Here is a 25024-nt window from a genome sequence, read left to right on the forward strand (position 1 = left end):
AAGCGGGCCGGCGCACGCGCGAAGCGTTCATGCGTGTTGGTCACCGATCCCCAGCCAAAGAGCGAGTGCCTCCGACCTTTTTCTCCCAAGTGACCCCGCCGTTCGGTGGCGTTAGCATTGCGACACTAGCGCCATCTCTCGCAACGCGCCGCAACCACCGCCATGCTTAGCCACGCAGAGAAGCCGGACTACAGGAGACATGCGGGGAAAACAACATCAGGGGACGCGTGAGAGTCGCGCATCCCCACAATGCGTATACATACAAGCATAGCGGTCTCCATGCCAACCAGAGCTATGGACTTCTAGTGAACACTTCATAAAACTACATGCGGCGTCTCTTTCACGTACGGACACACAACGCCATCTATTAAGCAATTCATAAACTAGAGGTGGCTACATACTACTACTACTACTACAGAGGAGGGAACGACCCACACCCTAAGGAGCTTCGCCCCTAAAAGAAGTCATTGCAATCACAGTCAAAGAAACAATATCTTGCTATGAAGCTAGAAAACACTTTTACCGAAACTAAGCTATGCCAATGTGGTGCATCAGGGGGCAGTACCACATAGGCCCCGGGAGCCTACAGGGTCTACTGGTAGTAGCCCTGCGGTGGCTCCTCCCGCCCCCGTGGTGGCAGTGCTGCCCCATCACTTTCAAAGGCTCTGGAGATATTGGTCTCGCAGGGCCTTAAAACAACTCGACCATCAAGGCCTCAGGCACGTGCCTTAGTGTCAACCCTTCGGTCCCCCAGCACTTCTGAGAAAGCAATGGAGGTCAATACCAAAACACCGGTGTCATTGACACCGAAGCACCAGTGCTCACTCGAGCGTGCAAAGAGGGATTAACTCCCAGTAACCGCTCCGAAAAAGGAGAGGTAACCTAAGGGTTACCGTTCAAATCTACTGTCAACTTTAAAACTTATGTCACCTATAATTTGTATTTCAGGACCAATTATCATTTAAGCATTCTCACTTCTGTTTCATCATGGCTTTTATTATACAGTGGAACTGCAGAGGTCTACTACATAACCTAGGTGACATAAAAGACATCATAAACAGTTTTTCCCCAGTTGCCTTTTGTTTGCAAGAAACAAATCTAGGCCCCCAAAACCAGAATATTTTAAAAGGCTTTTCCGTCTTTCGGAAAGACTGAGAAAACACTAGCCGACTATGCGGAGGAGCTGCCGTTGTCGTGAGAGGCGGCACTCTCACCCGAGAAGTTAAACTGAATACTCCATTCGAAGCGGTTGCCATCACCATTCGCTCTTTTAAAGCTTTAACAGCGGGCTTCTTCGATTTTCGGAATTCTGGCAGCCCGCTGGCAGCCAGACGGCAGCCAGCTAGTTCCAGTTCTGATAGGAAGTCACGTGGGCTGGGATCCCAAGACAACCCGGAGCTGCCCGAAGTTTGCAAAATCGAACACCGGGACAGCGCTGGCTGTGGGATAAATGCAAACATGCTACCAGCATGGCAGCGACCAGCGTGGGCAGGGCGCGCGCAGTGTAGTCAGCCCATTTCTGCGTTGCCAGCGTGAAAATATACAGCTGTATTCGGGGAAATCACTTTTGCAAGATTTCGCGCGACTGGGCATCTCACTTTGCACAGCGTAAGAAACGGCCTGCGACGCGTCCGATGCGAACACGCAAAATCGCACGTAAATAATCGCGAAAAAGCGATCGCTCGAGGATGCCTCGAGGAGGTCGGCCACCAGCGATATTTGAAGTCATTTGACAAGACACGAAAAAGCGGGTACGTCATAACGCGTAAAATTTCGTGCTGATCGACATGCTTGAATTCGATTTCAGAAAGTTTGTTTCGGTTGATAGTGCTCCTTTCAATTCTGCTCCTGTGCTGAAGGAGCTGGGGCTGCAGTTGGCGCATGAAAATGCACACCACCTGTGACCAGTGAAAAGCTTTACACGAAAAATAGTATTGGTCGACCATGAGAGTAATAATTAACCTAATATATGTGTGGCCACTATTCATCTCAACCAGTGCATTCATTTAACATCAACAGCGGTTTCGAGCTGCCACCCAAGCATACGACGGAGAGACGGAGTGAACATGGGCTAGCTGCGACGCTTTAGCTATAAAACTGCAGAAAAAAGATATCGCCGCATATACGTGAGCGATGTGAAAAGGGATACCACTAGAGAAAGATGAACCGAAAAGGCACCACGATGTGTGGGAATTGAGCATCTACAACTTCGCGAACAGCTTGCGCAGAACACGATGAAAATACCATACAAGCATAATCGACAGCGCCCACGGCCACAGCGCCGCGTGTGCTGTTTAAGGCGGGGAAGAAACATTCACGGCATACACACACACACACACTAAAGAAAGCTTCAAATGGTTCGCCGCCGCTTGTATGGCAGCGCCTCGCACGGCGGAACTGTGCGTTAGAACAAGATAACGCTAGAAGCAACGCAATCAGCGATCCACGCACCGCGCCGACGAGTACGCAAGACGAATTCCAAAACCACAACAGCTGGGGCGGCGCGCGCTAGGTTCGACGCAAGCCAGTTGGCTGAGCAAGGTGAAAGTCCTCAAGTGCCCGCACTGCAATCTGTCAAGTCCCCACAAAGATGGCGGCGAGCACTCATCACGTCTTTTTGTCATCTGCTAGCCAGAGAACTTCCAGAGAGCAGCCAGAACAAAATCGTCCTGGCAGGTTCTGGCAGCCCGCGGGTAGCCAGAAGCGTCCAGCCCGAGTAAAACGGACACGCGGCGGAAGTGCGTCACACGCTCACCCTCGAAATAGAAAAGTCCTTAAACATACATCAATGTGGTTATAAAAAGGGTTGTTCCACAACTGATCACGTAGTTCGACTTGAACATGAAATACGCAATGCCTTTTTACACAAACACTGCCTAGCTGTCTTTTTCGACTTGGAGAAGGCATATGATACCACATGGTGATACGGTATTTTGAGGGACTTGGCATACTTAGGGATTCGGGGCAGAATGCTGAAGTGCCTGTCTGATTTTATGTCCGATCGAACATTTCAGGTGCGTCTTGGTAGGGTTCTGTCATGCGTATTCACCCAAGAAAATGGTGTACCTCAGGGCTGTGTTTTAAGTACAACACTGTTTGTTGTCAAAATGAACTCTGTTAACAAAGTCATACCATCTACCCTTATGCACTCTCTTTGCGTTGATGACCTCCAGATTGCTTTCCGCGCATCTAACATGACAACATGTGAACGGCAGATTTAAATTACCCTAAACAAATTGACACTATGGGCTAATAAAAACGGCTTCCGTTTCTCATCCGAAAAAACTGTTGCTGTGGTGTTTTCTCAGAAGAGGGGCTTACAACCTGACCCCATCCTAACATTAAATAGTAGTACTGCCAGTTAATTAAACAAGAACAGAAGTTCTTAGGGGTCATACTCTATAAAAAGCTAAATTTTCTCTCACACATTAACAACCTAAAGGTTAAAACAAATGCAGCACTTAATGTCCTGAAAGTCCTGTCCCAGAAGAGCTGGGGCTCTGACCGCAAATGCCTCCTTCATATTTATTGTTCACTGGTACGCAGCAAATTGGACTACGGTTGCATAACATATGGTTCAGCCAGACAATCATACCTTAAGCGGTTAGATCCCGTTCATAATAAAGGACTACGCTTAGCAACTGGTGCCTATAGGACCTCACCCATTCCCAGTTTGTATTCTGAGAGTAACGAGCTGTCTTTAGACCACAGAAGAGCGCAACTCATGTTGACGTACATTCTAAGAGTTCACTCATCGCTAGACCACATTTGCCATACCATTATCACACACTGCGAGAAACAACTACACTACACGAACAAGCCAAATGCTAAAAAACCACTCATACTCAGATTTGAAGAAAAAGTCCTCAACTGCAATGTCCCTACTGAAACGCTTTCTGTCATGCAAAGACCAACCAGATTAGCGCCTTGGAACGATTTCACAAAATTTCTAGATTTTTCATTAACACATCTAAAAAACCAAGATATGCCTCATGAATTTATACTACAGGAATTTCACACATTGTAAGACACGTACGGCTATTACACGGAATTTTACACTGATGGCTCGAAGACGCCCATTTATGTCGGAAGCAGCGTGGTTGAAGCTACGTGGGAACACGCAGTTAGACTACCACTGTTGTATCAATTTTCACTTCTGAGTGTTATGCCTTATGGATGGCAGTACAAAAGATTTAAAGCACCAAACACGAAAAATCGGTAATTTATACAGACTCTTTAAGTGCACTTAAAGCCTTGAATATGCAATCGCAATACGAACCCATCATCGGCAATATCCTAAACACACTAACACATCTAAGTGAAGGCTAGACTATTCGTTTCTGCTGGGTGCCAAGCCACGTTGGGATCTCGGGAAATGAAAAAAAAAGGCGGACGAATGTGTAGCAACGGCAAAAAATATGAATACTTCAAAAATTAACATACCTGCTAGAGACGGGATCCAAGCTGTTCGCAAGGCACTACTTTCTAACTGGCAACATTAATGGAAACTGAAAGATAACAACAAACTTCAACTTATTAAACCTGTCCTTGTGGAGTGGAAGACATGCTATCGTCAAGAATGTTTCATCGAAGTAATACTTTGTCTACTTTGGATAGGCCACACACACATGACACATAATTACCTTTTGACAGAGGAGGAACAACCAACATGTGATAAATGCCATGAACCGTTAACAGTAACACACATTTTAATCACATGTCCACATCTCGAAATGCTTAGACAAAAATACTTCCAAGTATTGTACAAGTCACACACTCCACTTCACCCGATGTTGCTGTTAGGAGATAATGTACTGATATCCCTGACTGACGTGATCAGTTTCTTAGACGAAACAGGGTATTTAAGTAAGCTTTAATTACTACAGTACATGCTCCATTTATGAAGGAAATTTGATCACCCTGTGTCTGGCGCAGCATAGCCGTAGCCACTTTTGCGCCAATAAATCCAATTTAACTAACTAACTAGCAATGCATTTCTGTTTAAAAGTGAAGCCTACTTTAAGGGGATCGGTGTAAGCTTTGTCTTTGTAAGCTGGCTTTCCCATGTTCTGTGTTGCAGTGAATGAAGCCTGCTTGCTGGGTGCGAACGATGCGATGCGAAGGGTCCCGATAACGCTATCGTGTTCTACTCTTAAAGGCGAAGCTTAAGCGTCCTGCAATCTTTTTTTTTTTTTTTTTTTTTTAGTGCTATCTATTTGGCTTGTAGTGTCGGACTGCGCCTTCTACAATCAGGCTTCACTTGAGGTGGCAATTCGGGCGAGTTGATTCTACATCTTGGAATGGTATTTTTAGTGCTAATAAATAATGTACCTTTTCATCAAGTCTTGTGTTTGAAGTTCTTCATTTAGTTTGAGAATATCATTATTTCTCAAGAAATCTGTCAACCTTGTGGCTAAGTGCATGTGGCTGACACGACAAGCAGAAGCAATAGTTTGGTGACTAAGCTTAAAAGGTAAATTCAGTCTCTAAGTTATCAACTGCATCTTGCAGCGTGGTAACCATTGTCTTCTGTACTTCACACCTTCCCTTCTTCCCTTTTGTCTTCACTACCTTGGTTACCAGTATCATCATAAGCTCCAAAATGACCTGGTGAACTAAATTATTCTTTTCAACACATATTCACTGCCATTACAAAAAAAAAAAAAGAAAAGAATGAAAGTTGGCTTCATTTCATAAAAACAAAGCTGGCTTTTGTTTTACTGCCACAGCACCTCTTTAAAATGTGCTCACAAAATGTGCTCACAGCACCTTCAAGGCACACATAATACTAGTGAAACTGTAGCACGGAAGGGCCAATTTTCTTGGCAATCTGCATTCTGGGAGAATCTGTGTCTTTTGGACTGACTGAACTTTGCATGCGGAGTATGGAAACATCACATCAGGCCAGAATTGTTGTGGCGCAGAGAATCACAGAACCATTTTTTGTCGCCCACCCATCCATTTATATTTGTGTGATCACTTCTGTTTGCTGCACGTGACAGCATGCTGTATCATAGCACTTTGTTGTATAACTCAAGTGTCACATTCTTGAATTCATCTTGAAGAATAGGGAACACAAAAGCAAGGATGAAGAGGATGCAGCAGTGTTCAGCTCTACTTTCGTATTCACATTTTCTTTGTGCCTTTGTTCCAAGAATATTGAATTCTGACTGGCACAGTTCATTTTAATTGGGTCACACTGATGGCATTGCAGAACACGGCTGAACTGGATACCTCCTCTGTGACCTTGGAGGAAGTGATTAGCCGCACCAACCTGTCACGGAGGCCCCAGCTGCGACCTCGTAAGTACGCTTCTCTTAGGCCTTGATTGAAAGGGCTTTGTGTCTTGGCTCTCATCAGAAGTAGGGGAATGCAGGCATAGCTATCACTTTGTACAGATCCGTTCCACTGCATCAGCTGACTGAATATGAAGTTCACTGCCCAAGTATGCATTTGTTTAAGAAAGTGCTGTTCTTTCTCTGAACATTATTTACTAATAAAGGATGCCTCATAGGTGCCGTGATTTTGCTGAATAGTTGTTGTAGCTTACTCATAACTGCCAACACTCCCAAATTTTTTCTAATGCTTACGAATTTGGGTTCACTAGTGATTTTACAAATGTTGCATCAAACTTTGCGAAAAGGTTTTGCTCGTCGGTCTGTGAAGACAAGTTCGGAAATCATCTGATGGTGAAAGGACACCAGAGGTGTACGTATGCTTCGAGCAGGTTTATTCAGACGAGTTCATACAGCAAGCAAAATCGGCAACAATAAAGTCACTGCGAAAGTCATTGTTAAAGGGGTCCTGAACCACGCCTCGGTCTTGGTGAAAAAAAAGGTGTCCATGGATATCATACGTTGATGTCAACATCTCAGCCAAATTTTGCAGTCGTGTATGGTGCGCAGAGCTCACAAGCGCACCGCGAAGTCACCCTTTTCTCAAACCCACTTTCTTTTCAACAGAAGCCTTCTTCTCACTCTTGGGCTACTATCCATAGGTCAAGCTGGTGCAGGACGAAGCTGGTCCACACCACATAGCACGGCCAGACTGGAGCATACGTGTGCGAGCACAAGCCCTGTCATGCACGAAGCAAACGCTGTGCATATCACTACAGTTCCACGTAGCCGCGGTCTGCTGCGTAGCGTAGATACCGCGGCCGCTGCGAGGTGCCACGACGAGTTCGCTCGCTGAGCACACTGCGGCTCACTGAGGACAGCTGCGTTGAGCTGGGATGCCTCGATGTCCTTCTCGTCCAACCAGAGGGGGACAGGAGGTGCGCATTGAGGCACCATATGTTTGGTGCATCGGAGGCGCCAAAATCAGAAATAGTGGCGTCTACGTGAACATCTAAAATCGAATTTGAACTGCGCGCCATAGTGACGTTCAGTAGGCGGAGCGTTGTGGGCATGCCCCACTCCACTGTAGCCTTCGCCATGCAAGGCATTGAAGGCGCGGGAGCACCACGAATGGTATCATAGGTGACCTTTGATTGCCAATAACTCCACTTCTGCTGAACGCATTGAAGTACTTTTTGCGGCAAAGTATTGCTGAAATAGTCTATTTTAACTTCAGATGCATTTCTAGACTTCAATAAAAAAGTTGCAGGGACGTTTTACTTTGTGAACGGGGGTGACGTGCAAGTGTATGGGTGCTATCGTGCGCATTAAGCTATCGGCCATCGGTGCCCCTCAATGGCTAGACTGTCCGCATCGCAGATCACTTTGAAGATAGGGCTTGGGTGGCCGCCTTCTAAGCAGCAGCCGCCAGAGTAAAACCCCCCTTCTACCCTTGCGTGTGCGCGAGATTGATCCACCAACGTCGGCCCACCGTCGAGCGCTTTCACTTGCACACACAGCATACGGCGCTATCACGAGTCGAACCCCACACGTTCATTACGCAGAGCACCCATAGCAACTGCCAGAGGTCAACCCAGCGCGCCTCTGCCTGCCCTCCTCCTCTGCGACGCTTGGCCTCTTTTTTCCTTTCCCGCTTCACTCAACGCCACCTAGACTTTCCTCTAGAGGCGTTGCATTGCCGCGCACTCAGCGCACTACTTTGTATTTTCCAGGCACCTTTCTCCTCCGCTTCCTTCGCGGCTTCACACTAAACATCACCAACTTTACAAGTGGGCAACTTACACTTGCACGTAAGAGGGGGTTCAGGGCCCCTTTAACCTCGCAATGATGTGCTGCTTGTCAATCTCTCCTCTTCCAAGTTTGTGGCAGCTCGGATGATGCATGTAATGTTGTTGATATCCCAGCAGTGCCAGATTAAGGTGGGGGCTATGAGTGCTGCAGCCCCGGGCCCCCAACTTTCAGGGGCCCCGCTTGACCATTTGAAAAAAAGAAAGTTGCTGAGGGGGGGGGGTGCTTGTTTCCCACGTTGTCATTGAACACCGACAGCCAAGGCAACTTCCTGATAACCGTCGCATTTCTTTTGGCGAAAGCCCCGAGCTCGGCTCCGGTCTTTTCGGTACAAGGCGTTTCGGCGAAACAGAACTCTGAGCATGGCACCAAAACAACGTAAGGTATGCCTTTACCATCCAAGAATTCGAAATTGTCTAAGCAACAAATAAAGCTTCAGATTACAATGTCTAACAGTAGCAACAAGCAGAATAATCACTTGCAGACGCAACAGACTCGCCAGAAGGACGTGTACGTCAGATAATAACCGTAATATAACACTATAAATCACGCCAAGAAATTACCTCAATAATGAAAGTTCGGGCCCATAGAAATAGGCACTGGCGGGGATCTCCGGCCAAGTTCGAATTAACTGTAGTCGAAATAATGGAAGTTTACTGTATATGCTGTCACATGAATTCGCATCTGCACAAGAGCACCTAATATACAGCAGACTCTCGTTAAGACAAGCCCGTATAACTCTCTCGATACCGCTAGAAATGTACTCATTTTCAGTGCTTTTATGTTTTAACTTTTTATTTCAAGATGTAGTAGCTGCAACGTCTACCATGATACATAAAATTATAGTCTGATTACTGGTGCTTGGAATGAATGTAAAGCAGTAATAATTGTTCAGACAGTTTTTGAGAATTTATATGTGAAACTTCAAAGAACTGCCTCAAGGACGTGTTGCCTCAAACGTGCTCTTGGAACAAAGGAATGACAATGCAGTAGTGCAAACAATCAAAAGGGCATTTATGCACCTTTCATACACTAGTGGCTGCTAGCCATAAAACATTCCGATGGGCGCGCGACAAATCGAAAAAGTCCGACACACCACGACCAGATAGCGAGTGAATATGTTTGCCCCCGTGCTGGACAACAACGCCTAATTGTTCATGTGTACGGTCATGCGAACGGTGGCGCGTTCGAACGATCGTGTTCATCCATTCCAGTGTTCGCTCCAAAGCCTCGCGAGATGGTCTCGCAGAAAGTGGGTCGGCGCATACGTGGAATGTCCACGCGGCTCACCAACTCCAAGCCAAAGAGGAACAGCCTTCTCCTTTTTGCGCCTGAGTGACCACTCCTTTAGGGTGGCATTAGAAGCACAAAACTCATGCCATCTCTCTTACTAGTCTGCAACCACCCCGACCGCTGCCTGTGTAAAGCCATGCGGCAAAGCCGGATTACAAAAAATGAGAGCCATGCGGGGAAAACAACATCAGGACATGCATGAGAGTTGTGCATCCCCACAAGGAAGCCAAATGAAAGTACCGTACTTTTCGATGTGCAAGCTGCACCCTTGTAAGAGTCGCCCTCCCCTAAAAAATTTGCAGTTTCGGCCGAAAGGCGAAGCATCAATAGCGTATTTTTCGATGTGCAAGCTGCACCCTTGTACGAGTCGCCCTCCCCTAAAAAATTTGCAGTTTCGGCCGAAAGGGGAAGCATCAATAGTGATAGCAAATTAGTAGAGAGCTATACAGAGTAAGAATAGTAGTTTTATCGGCTGCATAAACTTGCACACATTCGCTGACTAACTGAATTTACAAGCATGGTGTCAGCTCGCACAAGCAAACATGAATAGATCACACTCAATGACTGTAGACAACCACTGTCAAAACGCTGGCATGAGCAAGCGCGGCAGCAGCAGCGAGCGAAGGCTCGTGCGGTCTATCACTTCAACGGAAACTGAGCAACGAAAGCACATCGCTTACAAAGGTCAAAGCCATGTAGAGATCGCTTTCAAGATATGGTGTGCACGACAGCCCGTAGCCGCACAAAGTACAAGTACACAGTTGGTGGCAGAGTAGAAGCCACACCCCCTCCCTCCCGCGCTACTTTCCCGCTTACCCCCTTTCGCTTTTTTTTTAAGTAGCCAGTTCCCCTTGCGCCCGGTCGCAAAATGTACATTTGGTACCGCAGCTAAGCGTTGCCTCCCCTCCCTCCCTCCCATCCCCCCATGGCCTTTCGCACGATGGAAGAGGTCGCGTTTGCTCTCCGCAGTGCGTTCGCTCTCCGTGAAAGCGCGCGTCCCTCGCGCTTTCACTCACACATACAGCATACGGTGCGCGGCGACGCTGATAGCAGAAATCCGCTTGGAGTGTCCATATAATTGCTAATGCTTATAATAAAACAGCCATTTTTGCAGAAAAGTTTATGTCACACCTTTGTATAAGACGCACTTGTCTCATGCATTGCGTGTTCGCACACGCATGTCCTCATCGCAAAATGCTGAGCTTTCCCAATTCTGACGAGCTCAGCTACTATGCACCACCGATGTACCAGAGATTTTTGACTACCCAAGACATGAGGTAGCCAATATTAAAGCTGAACTAAGGGCCATATCGTGTGAGCATCTCATTCTCCGAACATTCGCTTGCACTCTCGTTATCTCTCGCGGTGGGCCGGCGCCGCGCTTTTGTTGGCGGATGTCAGCACGGCAAGGCAGGAATGCAAATTAAACATCACCTACTCAGTAACATGGGAGCCAAACATTTGGAAAGCAAGGTGCTTGCACGATCTCACACTATCAGCAAAGTAATGGAGCAAGGGCCAAAACTTGTGGGGGTCTTCCCGAACCCGTAGCGCTGCAATCGCAGCTACGTATGGTTCGGGCGAATAAGGCAACAAGCGAGTCAACTCAACAACGTTTATTGCTGCGGGCAATAAAACACACTTGCAGAGGGAAGTCCGCTCTGTGTAATAAGTAATAAATAGGCTTGCCTCGTTGCGTGTGGAAGGTCACGCAAGCGAGGTCACTCACGATTTGCAGCGGGTATATCCGTAGAGGCAGGTCAGGTGTAGCGAGGTCAGAGAGGCCCGGGGGTCTTCTGGTCGCGCTCTTTTATACCTTTTTACCTTTTCGCAAGGGGAATGTCCTCCACGCCCGTCGGATACTTTCCCTCTTCCCGCGCAGGTACACGTGTTGCGAGAGGCAAGCGAGAACTGGGAGAGGGCAAAGTGCCTCTTTCCCGTGTCCGCCCGGCTCCCGCCGCGTGTGCTACGTGCGCATGCAATGGCGAGCGCCCGTGGGAGAAGATGGCGGCGTGTACTCCCCACAAACTGTCGTGTTTCGATGTGTACGACCCATTTTGAACCGTGTGCACATTCATAGGCATGTAGAACACGAGCTTGCACGTTGTCGGCAAGCACACATGCTCTGAGTGCTGCCCTGTAACACCTCCATCTTCAGTAAATTCCGAATATAAGTCGCACCGTTGTTTAGACGGACTGACGAAAGTTGGGGATAAAAAAAACGCACCTTATACACTAGAAAATGTGGTAATAATTTTCTATTTTTAGTGTAAGTACTGAGAGTGAAAAAAAAAATAATCTGAAATATACAAAATATGCACATGGCTCCTAGTTCACAACTTTTGTAAGTCAGATCATACAGAGAAATTATGAAGATTTGTTGGCATCAGTAATAGCCATAGCGATGTCCATGCTATGCAGGAAAGCAGTAGCTTTGCAAATGTGAGAACAGATAAGTTTCTTTGCACAGGGAGAATTCGCTTTTACTCTTTGGAGCAGGCACCTGGTGCATTTTTTGCTGCATTCTTTAGGCTCGCGAAGCAACGATTGTCGGGTCAGGGAGCATGCGGAAGGCTCCTCATACTTGATTAATTGCATTCAGTCAGCTTTTTTGTGCTAACAAGGTGGTTTAGTGTGCGTTCAACTGGCACTGGAGCTTCTACGTGCTTTGTTCAGTTCCTGTACACTGCTGTGCAGTAATGAATAAGGGCGCTTGCACAGGCTATGCTCTCCAAATGTGGAAGATTAGACTGCTAGTCAAGCTTCGGTCGAATGTTGACCTGAAATCGACTGCGTGCTCTTGTGTGAGTGAAAACCCCACACGACGAGAAGGACTGGCTCTAATGATTTGTGCAGATGTGCTGTCGAAGCACTGATGAGCAAAAGCAACCCACGGTAGGAAAGACAAAAGTGGCCTTTGATATTAGTCGAACACAATTATGAAAATAACACGAACTCATGATCATCTACCGTTGTTTGAGACATCGTTAAAACAGCCTAGACGTCGGATTGGAAAATAAACAACCCGAGTAAGCTTTTGTGTCACACTGCTGCTGTCATTTAATTAAAAGCTATGTTGCTGAGTTGACCAAAGAGCAAATTTTGCGTTGTTTTATTGAAGTGTCAGGGAGCACTGGAGGCTAGTTTCGACGATACCTCCAGTCAAAGTTTTATTTTTATAGACTCCCCAATCTGTCAAATCTGACAAATAGCTGAAGTTCAGTCGTCATTTCAGACAGGGCATGACGACAAGAATTCCAACGAAAATGTTTCACAGCGCGTAGAAAAAAACTTGGAGGACGCTTGAGCCTCGCCTTTAAGAGTGGGAAGCGATAGCACTCAAAGATCCCTGGCTGCTTCTAATGCTTCCTGGCAACCACAGCTTAGGTAACCGTAATGTTTGCCTGGAAACGCTGGCGGCGAATGGTATGCATGAAGGCAAGCTTTCTGGTAGTGGGGCACACCGCTCCCACTAAGACAGACCTCAAGCGGCAGCTGGAAGAGGGGTTTGTGTTTGAGTTTCCGCGTAACAGAATTATTGCTCTCGTATATTCAAAATACAATTTGACGTTGTCATCTCTGTAGGTTGTGTGTAAGTCTTACCTTCTGAATTTTCTGGAGCATTTTACTTTGCGACATTCAATTTGTTCAGTAACACTCATGTGCCACCACTCATGCGCCATGCGCCACCGCAGGGCCCGACAACGCAACACGGTCGTAGCGGGCCGCTGTCGGGCACCGCCCGACAAGGGTGTTCGGGGGTTGAATTTCGCAGTTTTTCTCACTGCGATTCGTGCGCATTCTTTGTATACTAGATGTGCCATCTCTTGAGGGATAAATAAACTTTGTTTGTTCAAGTTTACTTCTCTTTGCACTAGGGTGCAGCACAATGTTCAGCACGGCTTCTGGATACCAGAGCGTTCTTACTTGAGCGCGGAACAGCACGTTCGCGCGCAATAAACACGATGCGCCTTGTCTTGAGGGATAAGTAAACGTTGTTTGTTGAAGTTTACTTCTCTTTGCACTAGGGTACAGCACAATGTTCAGCACGGCTTCTGGATACCAGAGCGTTCTCACTTGCGCGCAGAACAGCATGTTCGCGCGGTTTGCTGAGAAGCACGACCACTTTTTCATTGCGTGCGTTTTACGGTGGCGCATTTAGTGAAAGCTTCTAGAGGTTTCCATTGTCAATAGCTTTATTTTGAGGCGCACACAGTTGCAGAATCATGCTGAGAAAGAACAGCGACACCTGCAGTACCGCCGCAACCTCTTCCAATAGCTGGTGGGTGACGTGAGGGCTAGAGCCAAAAAACGGGGCCCGTCTGCATGGAAGGATTGTGAGGAAAGGCTAGATGGGAGGAGCTATTTCATCTACAAGCTCCCAGGCCGAAATAGCAAAGACTGTGCTGTTTGTAGCGATAAAAAAACAAACGGAGGCAGGGGGGAAAGTGTGTTTTTCTGCAAAAGCTGCAGTAACAACCCTGGCCTGCACCCACAAAAATGCTTCAAGCGGTATCACACGCTGCTCAAATATCGGTAGAGGATTTGCCTGCAGAATGCAAAAGAAAAAATAAATATTCTATGAGTTTTTCGTCCACAGTTGGTGGTTTTCATCGCAGCGCTATAAACTGGCAAAATAGTTTCGGACCGGGACAGCCGGAAAGTGGGTAAAAGTTTCGGACTGCAAAGGGTTAGAAATGAGAGGCCCGAATCGGCAAACTTGGGGTTGAGACCTTGCCAGATATATAAGAAGCAAATGGGGTTTTTCTGTGGACAGAGACAGCTGTGCCAGCGTCGATAATGACAGTGAAAGCTCCAGTGCTGACACCAAAAATAATGATGGAGGGGTTCTTCTAGGTGTACCTGCAGGCTGATTATGGTGAGGACATCGCCCAGCAGTGTTTACGAATGACACTGCTGATAATGTCCCGAATCCTTCGTGGTAGTTGCTTTTTTTTTTTCAGCAACATGAGGACAATGCTTTTAGCAAGTTAAGTGAAATGTCAGCTTTTGTGACAGTGCACAGGTTTGCACATGATCATAAGATGTTCATCGTATTTTTGTGTGTTTTATTTGTATGTATCTTTTGCTGTTGTCTCAGTTATGTCTACAGCCATTGTTCTGAATTGTGTTTTGGGTCTACCACTTTGAAGACCCTCAAAGTGTTGTTTATCAGCGCTCTATTAAACAAGTGCAGTTTATTCGTTTATATTAATTTATCATCATTTCCATAAGATGGAGTGCTAGTTTATCTTAAATGGCTACTCCAAGTTTACTTTGATGACAGTGAGTACCTGCTGGTACTGCAGAGGACGGCCGACTCAAGCGGCCACGGGTTGGGGGAGCCCCGCCCTCCTCCGTCGCGCCCGTGGTGGCCAGCAGCCCGCCCCCTGCCACGCCAGCCCCTCCATCACCCCCTCCGGTTCCCAGCAGCACGGCTGCCGAGCTACTCCTGCCGGCTGCCGACTCGGAGGAGGATGAAGAGGAAGAAGCAACTGCAGTGGAGCCCCCCAGTCCTGTGCTGCCCCCCAGGGGCCGCCCAGCCAGCCCCCCTGCTGTACAGCAGCCCTCGTGCTTCTTTGCCCTGCTGAGGGACCTCTTCAATGAGACTGCCGAGCAGAAGATGTCTGCCACCAAGGCAAGCCAAACCCACTATCCTACAGCATTGCCACGATGGCTGCTTGGTGTGCGAGATCTGATGCTGTGAGATAATCAAATTGGCGGCGGTGGTGGCATCGATGAATAACATTTTGGAACTGTGGTGGTGGAAGAAGGTCTGGAAAATCGGACGGCGAAAGGTTTCACCATCCAAAATTTCAGATGTCCTTATCCATTGGCTTCGTTGGGGTATGTGGTGATGCTGCGAAGGCGTCTGAATAATCAGGCACGTCCGAAAAATCACACGTTGAAAACTCTTTTGTTGACTGTAGTTTAAATTGAAGCTCCTTGCAACTATACTGAGCTGTGTATTATAGGCATAATTTTTGTTGGTTGGATTATACGACATTCTCATGCAGTCCCGAGAAAGTCATATAATTGGGGTTCCACGGTATAACTTGCAAGAGTTGAAACTTATATTTCTTAATAATTATAAGCTTAATTTATATTTCCTACACCTGAATGACCGACGACATGCAAAAATAAAAGAAAATTTTCTAGGGGAGCTTTTTGGCAACATATCGAAGGCTTGTCTCATGAACTGCCAACAGCTCAAAGTGTCAGAGACAGTGTACCATTCTTTGTACTTTTTAATTCGCAGTTGTAACGGGGTGAAATACGGTCACAAATTGTTACAAGACCATTTTTGTGCCACTGAAGGTAGCGGATATGCCTTAAGCTTGGGAATTTGTAAAATTTCAGAGAGAACTACGTAGTTAGCGATGCTGGCTTGATTTCTTTCATTTGTATTTCTGTTTCTTTTTTCCAATCTCAAATATATCTTGTAAAACATTTAGGATTCCTAAAGGAAACCTTGGTATTGTAGTACATTTAAAGTCGATATAACAAAAGTCGGTAAAATTGGCAATTTGCTTCCTTACATCGAAATTTCGTTTTAAATTAGACCATCTATGCTAATAAGTACAGTCGCTGATGGATATTTCTTGCACAGAAGAGGCCGCAAAAATTTCCGAATTATCGGGCAATCAGAAAAAGCAAATTTGAATAAGAAAAAAAAGAATCATTTTATTGAATTTGAGAGTCGGCAGCGAAAGATACAGTTTCATGCTGTGCTGACGATATCTTCACATCGGCGGTGAAATACAAAGCCACCTAGGATTTCGGGTCCACTCTGCTCCCGTGGCTGATAGTGTCGTCCGCAGTGGGACGACGTTATCATGAAAAGCGCTGGCAGCAGGGAGCGAATGTTTCGTGGCCCTCTCGCTTCAACACGTCTCTGAAACTCGAGATTACGCAACGTCCAGTATTTAAATGTGCTTCGTCATGTCATAGAACATACGACAACATGCTTGACATGTTTTATTACTGCATCAAGGTTTTTGATGCAAGGTTTCCATATAGGTGACATGATCAAGTCACAAGTCACTCGTCATAAGTGGCAAGGTGGTCGAAAGTGAGTGCAGTGCATGGCCATGCATAAAGAAGTGTACAGTTTCTTTTTTGTCTCCACTGAAAAAGTTGAAGGTCGCCAAGCTAAAGGGAACTTGCGCATGAGCAAGTAGTAGAATCACATTGCGGCCTGTCCGGAAAATATCCCCGAGAACCACCCCTTTATACAGACCTACGCTTCAGAAAAAGGAAGAAAAATGTCGCAGTTTTGCCCGAAAGGCGAAGCATCGATTGGGATAGCATATTAGTAGACATCTATATTGTCGCAGGCGAGACAACAGAGACAGCCTTCTGTCCACGTCTTTATCGGAACCAGACCAAAAGAACAATGTTCTCTTCTTCTACCTACCCCCCCAGCGGGTATCGGAACCAGACCAAAAGAACAACGTTCTCTTCTTCTACCTACCCCCCCAGCAGGTATGTGCCACAGTAGATGGCTCATATGTGACGGCATGTGCCTATATGAAGTAAGGTTAGTAGTTTTATTGTCCGTGTGAACTTGGAAACATTTGCTTACTGACTGAATTAACAAGCTGTCAGCGCGCACAAGCAAACATGAGCACATCACACTTGATGACCGTGGACACTCGTCAAAATGCTGGCGTGAGCAAGTGCGACTGCACCAGTGAGCGAAGTGACCTTTATGCTCTCTATCGCTTGAACAGAAACTGAGCGGCAAAAACACTGCGCTCACAAAGGTACGAGCCCTCTGCATATCGCTTTCAAGATACGGCGCACGTGACCGCGCGAAGTACGCAGTTGCTGGCGGAGTAGTAGCCGCACCCTCTCCCTCTCGTATTGCCTCCCCACTTTCCTCCCTTTCACGTGCAAGATTGAGCCGCGATCCCCAGTTCCCCTTGTGCCTGGTCAGTAAGGTTAGTAGTTTTATTGTCCGTGTGAACTTGGAAACATTTGCTTACTGACTGAATTAACAAGCTGTCAGCGCGCACAAGCAAACATGAGCACATCACACTTGATGACTGTGGACACTCGTCAAAATGCTGGCGTGAGCAAGTGTGACTGCACCAGTGAGCGAAGTGACCTTTATGCTCTCTATCGCTTGAACAGAAACTGAGCGGCAAAAACACTGCGCTCACAAAGGTATGAGCCCTCTGCATATCGCTTTCAAGATACGGCGCACGTGACCGCGCGAAGTACGCAGTTGCTGGCGGAGTAGTAGCCGCACCCTGTCCCTCTCGTATCGCCTCCCCACTTTCCTCCCTTTCACGTGCAAGATTGAGCCGCGATCCCCAGTTCCCCTTGTGCCTGGTCATGAAATACGCAGTTGGTGCCGGAGCACAATGCTACCCCCTCTCTCTCCTTCCAATCCCCCCACGGCCTTCCGCGTGCACCAGATTGAGCCGCAACCGTCGGCTCCCCACACGCGCTCTCACGCGCACTTGCAGCGTACAGCGCGCGGCAATTACTTTATCGCCGTTGGACTTTATACGGAACCTTATGGCGACGATGACGGCAGTGACAGCAGAAATGAGCCTGGAGTGTCCATATGATTGCTATCCCAATAACAAAATTAAATTAGTCAAAATGAGTGCTGCGCTCCAGCTGCCCTGAAACTCCAGGTCGGTGAATGGGAGATCTTTTCCATTTTGTAACACGCCTGCACCTTTCATACGAATGAAATACCAGAAAAATGACTGTGCAAGTAAAGCGCAGCAGGAGCGTGAAAGGCGGAACTTAAATTATATATTTGAGCAGAGCCATTTGCCTGTTGTGTGCTTCTGACGAGCGCTTTGTTTTAATAAAGGTAACATATTTTCCTTTCTGAGTACTCCTTAATCTTGTGTGCAAATAGTAAAGATGTTTTCTTTTTTTTTTTGCATCAGCAAACAATCAAATTATATTAGTATAATTATGCAATTTTAGCGGATCACAAGCCAGAGTACATGAATATTATTTCTTATTATTCAAACTACACTAATCATGCATTATAATAAAATCGCTTTACTCGAAATATCGCTTTATTCGAAATTTCTTCTGGTCCCGACCCAATTGCATGCATTTTATTAAGCCACATTACTCGAAGTGCACGAAGAGCGTGACCCACTTAGAGCGAAGTGGCGAGCGGAGGTATCGCCACCACCGAGCAGCAGCGACCCTTTTGCGCATACGGTGTCAAATTAATACCGCCGACGAATTAGTCTCATGCAGGCACAAAACAGGCCACAAAAGTACCAAGCCCACGATCAATGACCGCCTAGTAACAGGTACCAAGCGAGTGCCGAGTGCTCCCAGCTGGTTACTGTGCAGTAAACAGAAGCTGTCAAATTTATAACGTCCCCGGACCAGGACGAATTTTTCTTCAACTGCGAGGCTTTCTTTCGAGGAACCCGGTTGGGTTTCCATTGTAGCAAATTGCTACATTTGGGTGGATGTCTCAGTTTCCCTTTAATTACTTATCTCCACCTAGCGGATTTCCGCTGAACTATTGCGTCATACACTTGCCTTTGCTTCGAGTTGTCGACAAATTCGACTTCGCCCTGCCATCTGCTAGCCGCCTGGTTAGCTCAGATGGTAGAGCGGCTGCCCCGGAAAGGCGGTGGTCCCGGGTTCGAGTCCCGGACCAGGACGAATTTTTCTTCAACTGCGAGGCTTTCTTTCGAGGAACCCGGTTGGGTTTCCATTGTAGCAAATTGCTACATTTGGGTGGATGTCTCAGTTTCCCTTTAATTACTTATCTCCACCTAGCGGATTTCCGCTGAACTATTGCGTCATACACTTGCCTTTGCTTCGAGTTGTCGACAAATTCGACTTCGCCCTGCCATCTGCTAGCCGCCTGGTTAGCTCAGATGGTAGAGCGGCTGCCCCGGAAAGGCGGTGGTCCCGGGTTCGAGTCCCGGACCAGGACGAATTTTTCTTCAACTGCGAGGCTTTCTTTCGAGGAACCCGGTTGGGTTTCCATTGTAGCAAATTGCTACATTTGGGTGGATGTCTCAGTTTCCCTTTAATTACTTATCTCCACGTAGCGGATTTCCGCTGAACTATTGCGTCATACACTTGCCTTTGCTTCGAGTTGTCGACAAATTCGACTTCGCCCTGCCATCTGCTAGCCGCCTGGTTAGCTCAGATGGTAGAGCGGCTGCCCCAGAAAGGCGGTGGTCCCGGGTTCGAGTCCCGGACCAGGACGAATTTTTCTTCAACTGCGAGGCTTTCTTTCGAGGAACCCGGTTGGGTTTCCATTGTAGCAAATTGCTACATTTGGGTGGATGTCTCAGTTTCCCTTTAATTACTTATCTCCACGTAGCGGATTTCCGCTGAACTATTGCGTCATACACTTGCCTTTGCTTCGAGTTGTCGACAAATTCGACTTCGCCCTGCCATCTGCTAGCCGCCTGGTTAGCTCAGATGGTAGAGCGGCTGCCCCGGAAAGGCGGTGGTCCCGGGTTCGAGTCCCGGACCAGGACGAATTTTTCTTCAACTGCGAGGCTTTCTTTCGAGGAACCCGGTTGGGTTTCCATTGTAGCAAATTGCTACATTTGGGTGGATGTCTCAGTTTCCCTTTAATTACTTATCTCCACCTAGCGGATTTCCGCTGAACTATTGCGTCATACACTTGCCTTTGCTTCGAGTTGTCGACAAATTCGACTTCGCCCTGCCATCTGCTAGCCGCCTGGTTAGCTCAGATGGTAGAGCGGCTGCCCCGGAAAGGCGGTGGTCCCGGGTTCGAGTCCCGGACCAGGACGAATTTTTCTTCAACTGCGAGGCTTTCTTTCGAGGAACCCGGTTGGGTTTCCATTGTAGCAAATTGCTACATTTGGGTGGATGTCTCAGTTTCCCTTTAATTACTTATCTCCACGTAGCGGATTTCCGCTGAACTATTGCGTCATACACTTGCCTTTGCTTCGAGTTGTCGACAAATTCGACTTCGCCCTGCCATCTGCTAGCCGCCTGGTTAGCTCAGATGGTAGAGCGGCTGCCCCAGAAAGGCGGTGGTCCCGGGTTCGAGTCCCGGACCAGGACGAATTTTTCTTCAACTGCCAGGCTTTCTTTCGAGGAACCCGGTTGGGTTTCCATTGTAGCAAATTGCTACATTTGGGTGGATGTCTCAGTTTCCCTTTAATTACTTATCTCCACCTAGCGGATTTCCGCTGAACTATTGCGTCTTACACTTGCCTTTGCTTCGAGTTGTCGACAAATTCGACTTCGCCCTGCCATCTGCTAGCCGCCTGGTTAGCTCAGATGGTAGAGCGGCTGCCCCGGAAAGGCGGTGGTCCCGGGTTCGAGTCCCGGACCAGGACGAATTTTTCTTCAACTGCGAGGCTTTCTTTTGAGGAACCCGGTTGGATTTCCATTGTAGCAAATTGCTACATTTGGGTGGATGTCTCAGTTTCCCTTTAAGCTGTCAAATTCCATGGTGCAGCGCGCTCGAACCGTTAATCTCGGTCACTATCGCATCGCTGGTGTCCCCCATAATAGAATCCACACGAAAATAAAGTTTTCTTGATGCTTTGCGATGCCAGAAAACTATAGTCTCTTGGATGCCGAAAAGCGGCCAAAAAACCGCGGGCAGACTTGCGCCGTAGCATTCCATAGGGTGCACTCGATGAGCAAAGTTTTACCACTCTAAAAAGCACTTCTGGAGCTGAAACATGCCGAAAAGCACAAAAGAAGTGTCTCTCCATTTATAAGTCAAAGTGCCATGTCCGACGCGAAGAGCTACGTTAACAAATTGGGAAGACGACTTTAGGGAAGCCGATCTAGAAATTTGCTCGCCGCTCGCCATAATCGGCCTGCATCGCAATAAAACACCGCCCCTAGCTTCGTTGCACTTTTGACGGTGCAAATCGACCGATAACTTGCCGAAAACAGAACAAAAATTCAAGCGTCGCCAGCTGCGAGTCAGGCTGTCCACATGGCGGGTCAATGCAAGGTGATGTTTTCCCGGCGATTTTCTCGAGCCGGTCGTGCTCGATTCGCACCATCTGACTTTAGACAAACGGTCTAAATGCATGGTAAGGTCATTTAATTTTGTTCCTAGACATTTGTCAATGGTGCGGATGCGACGGTGCATGAACACCGACACTCGAACCGTAGAATTAGCACAGTGTCGTCGACTACGGTGTGCTGAAAAACTTTCGTTTTCCAAACTTCACGGCTGCACACCTCGGTAAAAAATTGCCCAGTGGTCATGCAAAGCCCCTACTGCAAAACCGTTCAGTTTTTACATTTGCACTGCGTACCCTACATTGAGCGGCTAATCGTTTTTTGAGCACAACAAACACAACCTCAGACTTGAGCCACGGCATTTGCGGCGCTTTCCAGCACGATACTCTCGTAATCTTGTGTGACCTCCCCCTCCCCTATAAAAGTGGCCACTGCCTTCCCCTCGTCATTCGCTCTCCAGTCTGCAAGTCGTTTGGACGCCAGTCACTCCTTTCACTCGCCTTCGTGTCAACTCCTCGCTGCCAGTTTCGACGTTGCTGCTCTTCCAAAGCTGCCCTCTTCCAGCCTGCCCTTCTAAGCACAATCTTCCACCAACAGGTGCCCTTCCTGCTTCTTGGTCTCCATGACTCTGATCGCCTTTCTTCCGCTACACGTGAAGCCGATGCCAAGCCCGCCATTGCAACCGTCGCCATCACCAGCGTGCACTGATGAGGAAAGCGACATGCCCTGACGACATTTTGAAGCTGCTGCCTTCTGCGTCGCCCACCGCAATCAGTCCCTTTGGCCCTGGCAGTGCGTGTGTTTGGATTGGTGCTGCAGGCTGCATGATTGTGTGTTATTCGAAGTACTTCTTAGGCGTGCCTCACGTGTGCTTTTGTGGTCTACAGTGAATAATGGCTCCCTCAGTCTCCAGGCGAAACTGTCCGACTTTGAAGCAGAAAGTTTGGTGATAAAAGAAGTCGAAAAAGGCGGCCGTTAGAAAACTGACATTGCGAAGGGATTCGGCATACCGCCAGTCTACTTTATCAACTGCATTGAAAAATAAGGAAGCTGTGCTGGATGGCTTTGAAAAGAGCTTCTCGGCGAAGAGAAAGAGGAATCGCGATTTGAAATACCTCGAAGTGGAAGGTGCACTTCTACAGTGACTGAAGAACGCCAGGAGTGCAAATCTCCGCGTACGTGGAGATTTGCACTCACTGCACTTACTGCAAAAGCCGAAGCTCTCGTCCTCCAAATGGGCCATAGAGATTTCAAGTGCAGCAATGGCTGGCTTGAGCGGTTCAAAAAACGACACGGCATGACCTCAAAGTCGATCATTGACAAAAACACAGCCGTGAACTGTGACACTGTAAACGTATGGTGCCCACATCGGCTTCAAGCTCTACTTGAAAAGTAGGAAGACAAAGACATCTACAGCCTAGATAAGGCTGCATTTTTCTACAAGATACTACCGAATTGCATGTTCACTACCACTGGCAGATCCTCATCCGGAGGAAAACAGAGCAAGGAGCGTGTCACGGTGCTGTTTGGCGCCGATGCAACAGGCAAAGACAAGCTTCCCTTGTTGATACTGGGGAAGGCAGAGAAGCCGCGGTGGTTCCGAAATGCAACTATTCCCAAGGAATGCATCTACAGAAGTAACAAGCGAGCATGGATGACTGCTGCTATTTTTGAAGACTACGTGCGCCTTCTGGATAGACAGTTCGACGCAAAGAATTGACAATTGTCTGAGCCACGGGAAGATCGACAATCTCAAGGCGATCGCTGTGGAATTTTTGCCTGCAAACAACCGCGGTACTGCAACCGATGGATCGGGACATCATTGAGACCACCCGGAAGCTGTACCGCAAGGCTCTTTTGTAGCGCATACTCACAGCGTATGACGCCAGCAAGAGGTACAACATTGATTTGCTTGATGCGAACCATTTGCTGAACTTTTCATGGCAAGAACTCGCACCTTCGAAGGTCATCAACTGCTTTGCACACGCCGGCTTTTCCTGCACTGCCATCAGTCACCCTGTCGATGACCAGCCTGACGATGACCGAACTTGCAGCTATCTGTACAAGGCTGTTCATAAAATTGCTGGCCAAGAGGTAGAAGACGACTTTGAGATGTTCATGTTGGCTGACACTGCTGCTCCCATGGTCGCCCCAGCGACAGATGCGGAAATAATTGACAGTGTTGGTGGTTGTGAAAAGTAAAAAACACTACACATGTCAAGAAACTCTTTTGCATGCGTGGATGAAGGATTCCTGCTGGGTGATCGCAGTCCCATGTGAGATCAGAGATATTAAAATCACCGAGCAGAAACAAAGGTAGTGTGGGATATCGTGACAACACCATGGTAGTGACATCATGTAATTCATTTCCAAAGCTGGCAGGAAATGTGGGTGGGCAATAGCAAGCTCCAATAATTATTTTTGTTTTTTAACTTTAACAAGGGCCCAAACAATCTCAAGTTCACTACAAACTTGAATCCGCTGAGATGGAAATGTGTCAGATATTCCTAAGAGAACACTGCTGCTTATCTGCGTGGCGCGGTCACAACGAAAAAGAGCGAAGTTTTCCAAGAATAATTCACTGTCATTTATTAGTGGGTGCAGCCGTGTCTGAGTGAGCACTATTATGTCAGTATTACAGGTATCAATAGTAGCTGAATTTAGAAGGTCATGGTTTGTTAATTAATGCTCTGTATATTACAAAAGAAGACATGAAGTGGAGAAGAATCGCACACACCACCCCTCTCCTATTCATTTGCACATGGTGTGTTACTCGCATGATTCTGTATATGCTCTACTACAGTGTTATCAGTAGCATTGCACACATACTCTTTTTTTTTTTTTGTTAATCAGAAGCTTCTTGTGATGGAGCTGGAAAAGCTCCATCACAAACTGGAGCTGGGCGCTCCAGTTTGCTTTTTGGCGAAAGCAATTAATTTACTCCTAATGATACCCGTGGTGGGTGAGGCATCCTCATTGACAATGATGCCTTAGAAACAGTGCCTTAAAAGCACTGTTTCTTTTGCTTTGTAATTTGAAAATTTAACCTTGATAGGTCGGGTTTTGTTAGGTTCAAAGCGCCCTAAGCTATAAGCACGTTCGACTACATTATCTAATGGACTTTCGAGCACGCCAGCAAGGGCGTCAATTACACAGGCCTCAGACTCTGCCCATGTTTCACGCGAATCAGGCTATCCTCGTAAAAGTAGATTTTGGCGCCGTGATCTGTCCTCTAATTCATCGGCTCGAACATTTAGCGAGTTTTTCTGAGTGGGCAAACTGCTCATCGAATCTGTCGCCCTGCTTTGAACATTATCTTGTGATGTTGCTTTGTATGTGAGGGTGTCCAGCCTTTCTTTCTTTCTTTTTTTTTTAATGGAAACTATCTTTCTTTAGTCTTTATGGTTGTAACCTTTAGCCTTTATGGCTGTAACGTCCGTAACAAGCTCACTTTGGCCCTTGGCCGACTGCAATGCACGTGTTTGTAAATCTTTGAGCAAGTGAAAGAGGACGGTCATCTGTTCAGTAGGATCATCAGGCAGCTTATCAAGTTCTAACAGTGCAGACTGGCTAGTACGAGGTCCCGGGTTTGTTTCAATGTCGCCACAGGTTAACAG

At 47.2% G+C, this 25024-nt stretch overlaps 1 protein-coding gene and 2 non-coding genes across 3 annotated transcripts in view; all 3 read left to right on the top strand.

Moving 5' to 3' along the window:
• The window catches only part of LOC119455342 (nuclear factor related to kappa-B-binding protein-like), a 199004-nt gene that overhangs the window by 88533 nt on the left and 85447 nt on the right, over window positions 1-25024 (top strand). Inside the window, 2 exon segments of the mRNA XM_049668974.1 lie at window positions 6215-6302; window positions 14747-15075. Of these exon segments, the coding sequence (XP_049524931.1) occupies window positions 6215-6302; window positions 14747-15075 (417 nt within the window).
• On the top strand, window positions 19576-19650 carry Trnas-aga (transfer RNA serine (anticodon AGA)). The gene has a single exon. It is a non-coding gene; the product is annotated as a tRNA-Ser (tRNA).
• On the top strand, window positions 20410-20484 carry Trnas-aga (transfer RNA serine (anticodon AGA)). The gene has a single exon. It is a non-coding gene; the product is annotated as a tRNA-Ser (tRNA).

Source organism: Dermacentor silvarum, chromosome 6, assembly GCF_013339745.2.
Source record: "Dermacentor silvarum isolate Dsil-2018 chromosome 6, BIME_Dsil_1.4, whole genome shotgun sequence".
NCBI classification, from domain to species: Eukaryota; Metazoa; Arthropoda; class Arachnida; order Ixodida; family Ixodidae; genus Dermacentor; species Dermacentor silvarum.